General features: G+C 50.4%; 1 protein-coding gene across 1 annotated transcript in view; it reads right to left on the reverse strand.

Annotated features, from left to right (window-relative positions):
• sptbn4b (spectrin, beta, non-erythrocytic 4b) overlaps positions 1-10000 on the reverse strand; it is a 53199-nt gene that overhangs the window by 6510 nt on the left and 36689 nt on the right. Inside the window, exons 27-40 of the mRNA XM_076158588.1 lie at positions 9105-9329; positions 8829-8918; positions 8446-8724; positions 8089-8219; positions 7290-7494; positions 6832-7077; positions 6446-6580; positions 5816-6060; positions 5082-5220; positions 4495-4579; positions 4057-4253; positions 2782-3914; positions 2637-2697; positions 2308-2555 (exon numbers count right to left, since the gene is read on the reverse strand). Coding sequence (XP_076014703.1) covers positions 2308-2555; positions 2637-2697; positions 2782-3914; positions 4057-4253; positions 4495-4579; positions 5082-5220; positions 5816-6060; positions 6446-6580; positions 6832-7077; positions 7290-7494; positions 8089-8219; positions 8446-8724; positions 8829-8918; positions 9105-9329 — 3419 coding nt within the window. The remainder of the gene's footprint in view (positions 1-2307; positions 2556-2636; positions 2698-2781; positions 3915-4056; positions 4254-4494; positions 4580-5081; positions 5221-5815; positions 6061-6445; positions 6581-6831; positions 7078-7289; positions 7495-8088; positions 8220-8445; positions 8725-8828; positions 8919-9104; positions 9330-10000) is intronic.

A 10000-nucleotide genomic window follows, 5' to 3' on the forward strand; every position in this document is an offset into this window, starting at 1 on the left:
TGTAGCGACAACAACCCCAATCCAATCCCATTGGAGTCTTTCCATTGTGTTCCACTGATCCTGAGCTGTGTTTCTTCAGACTACAGCACTTGTCGGTCTCTGGTAAGTACACTCTAACAATGTCAATGCCCTGGTTCAGACACAGTTTCCCCAAAAATGACATTTTGTAAAACCGTATCACCTAAAGTCTCAATGCTTTCCCCAGTGCAGCGTTTACAGAACTCCTCTCCTTCCTCACTCGGCCGCTGTGAGGATCAGCGTACCAAAGTCTTCGGCTCCCTCCATTGGTTACGTCACCCTCGTCTGGCTCATCACAGCAGTCCCTCCAGAGTCTCCCATTACAAGGCCAGTAGTGTGTGTGTGTGCGGTGAGGCACATATATGACTTACCTTGGAGGAGACGAAAGGAGCAGCCAGCAGCGTTGGAGAGGCAAAAGGAAAGAGAGGAGTTTGGTTAAATGGCATTTTGGCAACAACACTACACCTCAACTCTGCTCATGCTTCTCCTTCTGCGAGTGTGTTTACATGCACACAGCATTCTAACCTCATTGGTTTCAATCCAGATTAGAGTCCTGATCGTTTGTTTATCCAGTCTGTATACTGATTCTGTATTCTTAACTGTGTTGAAGTTCAAAAGCAAACAAAATGATGAACATTGATGTGCACATAAACATACTCAGTGCTTTGTTGTATAGCTGTGGAACAAAGACAGCTTGAATCTCAGTCCTTCCTCAGAGACCAAGTGTGACCTCTCCCCCCTCTGATTGGTCGGAGGGTCTGCCGCTCGGGACACTCCGACCAATCAAATGTGAATGTGAGAGCAGACAGTCGGCCCGGTGAGGAGCTCTGTGGAGATTCACACGTCCGTCTGAAGCCATTCAGGATTATGCTTTACCTTTGCCATGTACATAGCTGTGCATGTACATACAAGACATTCATCCATGGCCTTGAGTCGTCACGTGAGTGGGACTCATCCAAAGGTCATAAAGGGATGTGCTTTTAGCTGTGGTCAGCCCGGGCCACTAGGGGGCAGTGCAGGGAGCGACTTCGCCGTTTAGATGCTGAGGCGTCTCACAGGAGGAAGCAGAGGCATGGGTGATCATCTGTGGCAGCTAGGGCTAGTTTGTGAGTGTGTGTGTGTGGGTGTGTGTGTGCGTGTGAGTAAGAGAGAGAGAGAGAGTGTGTGTGTGTGTGTGTTGATCAAACTTCACCGCCACCTCATCCATCGATCAACCAGCCAGCCATTCAGTCCTTTAGCCAGCCAACCACTTCTGCTCTGCTTTACTCTGTAGGCTAACATAGATTATCAAGCGACAGAGGCATCATGCACAGAGACTTCATCTGCTTTAGCTTCTGATCCTCCACACTCAGCTGGATGTACTCCTGCCTTTACTGAAGAATAACTGTTAGCTGAGCTCTCTAATGAGCCGTGTTTGGTTTCAAACATCACTGCAGCAAAGGAAAGTATCTGTAAAAGCTTCGTCATGGTGATAAGTCACTAATACTAACTTTCCTAAAAGCATCACAATGAAAGATCTCATCTTAATTTCATCTCTAAGCTTTTCTGTTCTGTGTTCATAAATGTATCTTGTGCTTTTCCCTGGAATGATTCAAACCATTTAAACAATGTTTCCTCAAAACATGAACATTCATGCTAATAAGCTAAAACTGAACGTGTCAGACATGGAAGTGTGACCGTATGAGATCTGAGCCGTGACCTGAGCCGTGACCTGAGCCGTGATCTGAGCCGTGTTCGTCATGCATCCACATGACCGAGGCAGCGTTAGCTGAGGGTGTTAGCTGGTTAGCTTAGCATGCTCCAGTCATGCCTCTGCTATTATGGCTAAATAAACAAATGGAGGGGGACAATGATGTCATCAGAAACAGACAGCAGAGAACACAAAGCAGCTTCTGCCGGCTTCTTGGTTCTGCCGGGCCTCAGACCCGAAGGTTTGGGTTTAGAACACGTTTGTGATTTGCTGTGATTTCAAAGCCACTTGTCGTTGTCTGATTAGCTCATCTGGTGAGCCGTTCTATCTTACCAACAGATTTGACCTTGGAAAGCCACTTCCATAGTTAAGCATGACCTTTGTGGGCCTTAGCTTTAGCTCCAAACTGTGTGAGTGAATATTAAGGGACACAGAAGCTAAACATTTGATCCAGCATGGAAAACACTCACAGAAGCAATGAGCTGGATTGTTGTTGTTGGGAGTCTGGAAAACCCAAAGTCTGATACTAATGACACCAATCCTCCCTTCTACTGTCTCTAACATCTGCCCATGCAGCTGTCCTGACCCTGACCACCCACCTATTGGTGCTTTTCTTCAGGGTCTCGATGTCCAGCTTGCGGAACAGGAAGCCCTCGTGGTGTGCGGGTTGTGACTGTGGCTCGGGGACCGGCGGACTGCTCTGAGCCGGAGCAGACCTGGACCGCCGCGTCGTCTCCCCTTGTTCTTTGGGTCGAGGTCTGCGGCGGGGTTTGGGTCTGTCCCGTGCTCTAGGCCGGGAAGGCTTCTCAGGTACTCCGTTAGGCACGCGGGGAACTTCCCCACGGGCCTGAGGGAGGATGAGGAGGGTCAGTAAACACCCACATGGCTCATGTGAGAGATAAAACTACGTTCATTTGAATCTCCTGACCTGAGCCGCCTCCCTTTCCTGAAGCTGCTCTACGATGTCTGCCAGTGTGGATCTCTTCTCTCTGCAGACGACCACAACACCAATCACATTTACATTCACTTGAATTCACATTCTGTTTTTGTAATCTTGAACCAGGAAGTCTCACCCTCCTCCTCCTCCTCCTCCTCCTCCTCCTGCTGAGCGTCTGTCTGACTGTTCCTTCCCTGTGTCGTGTTCACTGGACTCCTGTCTCTCTAGCCGATGTCTGTCCCTTTCTCTCCGCCGGCCCTCGTGGCCCCCGTGACTCCCTTGGCCACTGTGACTCCCTTGGCCAGCGTGACTCCCTTGGCCACTGTGACTACCTTGGCCCCCGTGACTCCCGTGGCCCTCGTGTTCACTGGACGTCTGTCTCTCGAGCGTCCGTCTCTCCCTCCTCTCGGCGTGTTCCCTCCACACCTCCTGTGGCAGCTCGTCCCGGCGAGCCTGGATCAGCTGCTCGCTGGACAGCTGCCGTTCTAAGCGTTGGTGGACCTGGACCTGGGGCTCGGCGTGGTCAGTCCTGCTTCCACCCCCCCGGGGCCCTCTGGTGGGCTCGCTGTGGAGCCGCTCCCTCGGTTCCTGGAGCACCACCTCTGCCATGACGGCCACCTCTCCCCACCCAGTCCCCATCTCCCCCATCATCATCTCTTTCTCTCTTTCTCTCTCCCTCTCTCTGGCTTTCTCCAGGCGGCTCGCCACAAGTAGTGGCGTCACAGCGTCGTCCAGGTGTTTGATTTTGGCTTGACGCAGATATGGGGACGACTTCACCTCCAGCTCCTTGGCTGCCTGGACCGCCTGGGGCGGCTGGAGGTGGCTCGTGACCTTCACCGCCTGATCTTTCGCTGTGCTGGCACTTTCTCGCGCCTGATTCGCTGAGACCAACATGGCTGCCGTAGCTACCGAGGCGATGGAGGAGGCGGCGGGCTGACCGAGCCCCGCAGCCACGCCCACCACGCCTCTGTGCCGCGCCTCCAGGGTCTGGCGGTAGCTGGAGCCGTTCATCACCGGGGTGTAGTTGGCAACCGTTGATCCCAGCCGGCGAACTGCAGATGATGGAGAAGGAGTGAGAGTTGCGGGTGAGGGTGAGGGAGGAGAGCTGGCTTCATTCTGCTCATAGATGGTCTGCCTCATGACGGGGGAGAGAGGGAGCCGAGGGAGCGTGGAGGGGACCGCCAAGGCATCTTGTGGGTCCAGAAAGACTTTACGTCCCAGCAGGGGGGTCGGGGGAAGTTTACTTTGCTCTGCTCTCAACTTTTCCACCTGAGGACACGGAACCATGAAACAATTGCACACAAGAAATGAGGAAAGGATGACGAGACATGAGGCGGCAACATACTTCACCACACCACAACACGGAAGCAGGATAGAGCACAACTGCAATGACACAACTGCATTTTGATACCGTGGTGAGTCGCCGCAGCGAGCTGAACCGCTCCTCCCACGTGGCCGCCGCCTTACGAAAGGCCTCGTGTCTACGGATCAGCTGCTCCACCTCGTCCACGCTGGCGCCAAGCTCGTTACTGTTGATTAAGGGCTCCTGAGCTGTGAGCCACGCCTCCGCAACCACCGCCTCCTGGGCAAACTGATGCACCTCCAACACTGAGGATGGGAGAGGAGAGGAGGGGAGAGGAGAGGAGGAGAGAGGAGGGGAGAGGAGAGGAGAGGAAAAATAAAAGGTGCATAAAACATTTTAAACATGTTCAGCAGGAGTTTTTCAGCTTGAGGACTTCACACTAAAAACTGACTCAAAATTGTGAGATTTAGTTTGCAGTAAATGTGAATATCTGTGTGTTTGTACGAGTCTATATTTATCTGTGTGTGTGTGTGTGTGTGTACTCACGTTGCTGTAGGACTTCCCAGTGCTTGTCCCACTTCTCCAATAGCTCATGTTGCTTAGCAACCACCTTGTCCAGCTTCTCCTTGATCTGACAATCACAACATAACAGAATCACTACGTAACAGGAGCCAGAATAAGAACTGAGGCGCTGAAACGTCTTAAAATGGAAACTCAAAGCTCCGTGTGAGATGGAGCCATGAGCCCGCTGACTTCAAAAGAACTTTGATGTTAGTTTGCTGAAGCTAAACTTATAAAGGAAGACAACTAAAGAATCAAACGTTACGACTCTACAGCGGAAATCTGCAGCATTCTGTCTTGTTTTCAGAATTTCTAGAATATCACTGAAACAGTTGAATTGAATATGAACATACCAGAACATAAACATCTGGAATGAACCAGATGTTTGGGACACTACATGTCAATCATTTGATCCAATGTTCAGACGTGTTTGTCATCATTTTGATCTGAAACTGAATAATGTATGAGGATGATCCACCATCACAGATCAGTTGTGGAGCTCCATCAGACTGAATCATCTCCAAAAGGTGTTGAAGCTTCGTCCACTTCCTGTTTCCTGCTGCTCCGCTCACCTCCTCGGCTGCAGGGTTCCTGGCTGCCAGCAGGGTCTTTCCCATCTCGATGCATTCCATGGCGCTCCGGCTGCGGGCCTCCACTTCGCTCTTCAGGCTCTGGTGATAGTTCATCAACACCTCCACCGACGAGACGTCCCTGAACACACCACAGAGCAAGCAGCCACTTAGGAAACCAGCAGAGAGACCAACATCTGCTGACCATGACACCAAGTTACACCACTTGTCTGCTTAGTTTGTCTCTATTTGAATGGATTTTAAATCATGTAGTTAATTTAAAAAACAATGAGCCGTCTTATTATGCAGCTTGAACATCAACCACAAAGCGTGTGTATGTAATAACGGTCTAAACACGTGGCTCTGGTGGCTCCGGTGGCTCCGGTGCTGCTCTGCTGCTTCTCTGAGTCGTCGTGATCCTTTGGAGCACCTGAGTGTTCTGCAGCGTCGACACAATTCGGCTCGTATTCTTTGTTCTTATTCTTTGCTGAAAACCGAGTTTAGCACATTCCTACAATCTGCTTAGTTTCTACTTTATGATTGTGGATCATACTTTGTGTTTCTGATATTTCTTTTTATACATACCGGCTCAGAAACTCATTTGTAAACGTGCTGCATCTATACTGATGGCAGAACACTCTGCTGGACATGAATAACTACTTTTTTAATTAATATTATTTTGTTGTTTTGTGTTGTGGCACTTTTAAATTGATTATTGATTGATTGATTGAATGAACCTCGGCCTCTCTCCCGTCCCGATCTGGCAGATGATGGACTCCATCCACATGAGCTGATCTCTGACCATCCCGAAGAACCTGAGCTTGTCCGTCTCCGTGGTGATCTGCAGCCGACACTCCTCGCAGGACGTCAGCAGCTCCTTCCAGGCCTGCATCACCTCGTGCTCGCAGCAGGCGATGGATTCGGCCTTCTCGCCGGCGTACACTGTCCTCAGCTGCGCCGCGCTCTCCTGCAGGTGACGCACCTGGAGGAGAGGGGGAGGAGAGTCAGGGGGAGGAGAGTCGGGGGGGGGAGAGTCAGGGGGAGGACTCGCTGAACAAGGGAGGCACACAAAAGCCTCAAATGAAGCATAAACACAGCTGTTGTGTTCAGCCTCTGCAGGTGTGAGTTTGCTTTCTCTCCAAAACATTGTTTCCCTGTTTCTGCCACGAAGGCTCACGTCACATAAATAATGACTCATTCATATGAATGCATCACATTCTCTGGAATATGAACTCATCTTTCATGGTCCTTAGGCTAAACAGTTAAAACAGTGACAACAAAGTGACCAAAGCAGAGACAAAGATCACTGCAGACATGATGGAGGTGCTCACAGAGGGTGGTGTGTGTGTGTGTGTGTGTGTGTGTACCTGTGTGACCAGCAGCTGGATGTCCTGCTCAAAGCTGTGCAGCAGCCTCTGCAGAGTGCTGGTGTTGGCCGTGCTGCCCTGCCGAGCTCGAACCTCCGGCAGCCTGCGATGTTTGTCTGCAACCTGAGACAAAACCTGAGAAAAGACACACAGACAGTAAAGCTCCATGGAAACAATACGGAGGGTTGGTGAGGGAAACAGTGAACACCGTCACGGCTGCAGTCACACACTACTTCAGCACGATGAGTCAGAACAACACAGCCCAGGGTTTAGTCCCCAGCCTCCCACCTTGCTCAGGCTCAAAATATAGTTTTTATTTCACACACACTATGATAAGAGCCTTTGGTTGTATAACCCAGTATTGAGTCACACTGTGTGTGTCGTACCTCTCTGCAGTCGTTGAAGAACTTGTGCAGCTGATGTGAAGCTGCTAGCATCTGAGCTCGGGTCTCCATCAGCTCCAGCAGGTCGGCCCACGCCTCGTTCACCGCGTCCTTCCACTCGGCGATGGTGGCGGCCTCCGAGTGACCGTAGTCGATGAGCTCATCCACCATCTGGTTGACGGCCGTGACCCGCTCTAGACCCACGTTACCCGTCTCTAAGGCAAACTCTGTGAACTTCTCCTGCAGCACCTGGAAGAAGAGGAGAGATTCTGTCTTAGATGTTTGGTAAAAGCACGCAAACAAAAGATCAAACTCTTCCTTGACCCACTTATCTACTAAATCAACCAAAAGTTATCATTTGAGGTTAAATATAAATCATCTTTAATTCCAAAACCTGAGCGTCTGCGTGTGAACGGATCTATAAATATATTTCTTAATCACTTATTCATCGACACACTTACAGTGACGTGCTCAAAGTCTTGTCCCAGTTCGGGCGAGCTGGCCACCACCTCCCTCTGAGCGATCCACTGCTCCAGCTCGTCCACCTCCCTGTTGAGCTGGTAGAGCCAGTACTGCTGCTCCAGCCGGCTCTTCCTCTCCTCAACCAGGTCCTTCAGAGACACGTACAGGCGGTCGATCTGCGACTGCCGTTTGCTGATGTGCTCGCTGTTGTAGGGAGTCAGGGGGGAGAGAGAGGAGAGAGAGAGAGAGAGAGAGAGAGAGAGAGAGAGAGAGAGAGAGAGTTTGAGGTCATCTACATTGAAGCTGTTCCCAGCTTCAGTTTGATGCTGATGAAGTGAAGCACTCAGGTAGCAGAGCTGTTTATCAAATATCTCTGTATGATTGAACTCTCTGTCCTATCAGAGCGTTGTGATTGTTACTACAGAGGCATTATTATTATTATTAATGTCCTCAGCTGGGGCACAGAGTTCAGATAGACCAGAGATGAAAGCATGCGGTACAGAATCACAGCTGATCAACATCAACCTCAGGATCAATAAGAGGCTTTCTGTGGAGGAAGCTGCTCCGTCTGTGGCACCAGTCTGAAAAGTGGTTTGTGATGAGGATGAAGATCAAATGTCTGTGAAGGTTCTCAGGACATCCAGCAGAGGAAGAACACAACAACTGGGTCTGCTCTTTAGAACTGAAGATGTTTGGAAGGTAGATTGAGCTTTGAGTGAGAAGTGACTGGCTACAAATCAGAAAATACATTTATGTGTGTGTGTGTGTGTGTGTGTGTGTGTGTGTGCCCATGCTCACAAGTCTGGATGTCCCATCTCCAGCAGTTGTCTGCACTGCTGTGACAGCAGGCCGATGGTCTCAGCGTAATCCTCGATGGTTTGTTCCAGGACTAAGTGTTTCTTCAGCAGCTGCAGCGTGCTCGGCTCGTCCTGGAAGAGATTCGCTTTAAAGTCAAACGCTCACTTACATCTTCATAGTCAGTGTTAGTATTAGGATAAGTATTAGTTAGTATAGCTTCAGTTTTAGTTTCATGGGGGCAGTGCTAATTAAATATCAGTATTTCAGACAAAACTTCAAGTAAATGACTCTTAAAGGACAAAACACAGTGGTGTCACACACACACACACACTCACACACACTCTCACACATACATACCTTCCCCTTCTCCTCGTTCATCATGTGCAGCTCCTGCTCGCTCAGCCACGCCTCCACCTCTGCGGTGTCAAAGTAGTACTGCTGTGCCTGGTACATGGCGTCCAGGACCAGCTGCCTCCTCTCCGTCTCCGTCCACAGCAGCGTCCACAGCTGGGCCAGCTGATCCTGACCCGCCCGGACGCAGATGGCCTCTGGGCTGCGTATGGAGGCGATGATCCCCGCCCTCTCCAGGACGTCGTCGATCCGGCTCCTGTGGCCCTGCAGCTCCCTCTGCAGCGTCTGCAACAGGAAAGAGGAACGGGTCACCTTCAGTTCTCTCGCTGGACTCACACACCATGTTTATCACGTACAGACTCAGTCCTTTAATCTGACGGTTTATGTACCTGGTTCTTCTTCATCAGCTGCTGCACCGCTTGTAGAGAGGAGCCGTGCTCCTGCGACATGGCCATAGGGAGGCGCTCCTGGACCCACAACTACAGCAACAACAGAAGGTCACAGCCGTTAGTGTTTGTCCATCCGTGGATTTGTTGTTCATGTCCGTCCTCACACACACTAGTATATCACTGCATCACCTCTCTACAATCTTTTACACACTGAACTGAAGTGAAAGCAGGTCATTGTGTGTGTGTGTGTGTGTGCGTGCGTGTGGGCCAGCTTACTATCTCGTCCTCCAGGTCTCGTCCGACTTGGTGAACCTCCTTAGACGCCAGCAGGATGCGTCGCCTCTCCTTAAGCGGCTCGATCAGACGCACCATCCTGGCCTCCACCGCGTTCTGTCGCTCGGCAACCGTCTCCTTGACCTGCGTCTGCTGCGGTATGGAGGAGGCCTGCACCTGGAGGTGCCCCACCTCCTTATACCACTCCTCCATCTGGGTCTCCATGGTCTGAGGAAGAGGAGAGGGGCAGAGATAAGTTATCAGTTGGGAAAGAGGAATGGAGGAGGTTAGGAGAGAGGGATCAAGGCAGGAAGAAAGGGAAGAAGGTGGACGGACGAAAGATGAAAGAGAAGGTGGCCATGAAAGAGGAGTCAAGGATGAGATGAGAGAGGAACACACATTTTACAAAATCTGTTGTTGTGATGGAAGAAACAGAAAGATGACGTTCAGAGGATCTGCAGGTTTCTGAGAGTGAAGATGTGAAGATGTTTAATAAGCTTTAGTTCACTTCCTGTAGTGGATTTATAGGGAAACATTTACAGCATAAAGCCTAAGAAATTCTATTTCCAAGTCTTTGTTTGCCATTCTGTTGCACACTCACACTAATGAGGTCGTGATTAAAGAGGACACATGAGGAGCTGCACTCGCTGAGGTCATGTTGGGAGTCTCTGAAACTTCTACCAAACAAGAACTACGTTTCATGCCTCTTGCTGTGCGAACTGGGTGAAAACAGGCAGTTGTAGGTGCTTCCTCTGTATTCTGATAGGTCAGACTACACAACAGGAATGTTCACCAAACTGTGTGTGTGTGTGTGTGTGTGTGTGTGTGTGTGTGTGTGTGTGTGTGTGTGAGCAGGCGTGTGTGCTGGTAAAGTCAAACGTGTCACGTGTGTATATCAG

Source organism: Genypterus blacodes, unplaced genomic scaffold (assembly GCF_046128005.1).
Source record: "Genypterus blacodes isolate CSIRO-AG114 ecotype Tasmania unplaced genomic scaffold, CSIRO-AGI_Gbla_v1 ptg000084l_1, whole genome shotgun sequence".
NCBI classification, from domain to species: Eukaryota; Metazoa; Chordata; class Actinopteri; order Ophidiiformes; family Ophidiidae; genus Genypterus; species Genypterus blacodes.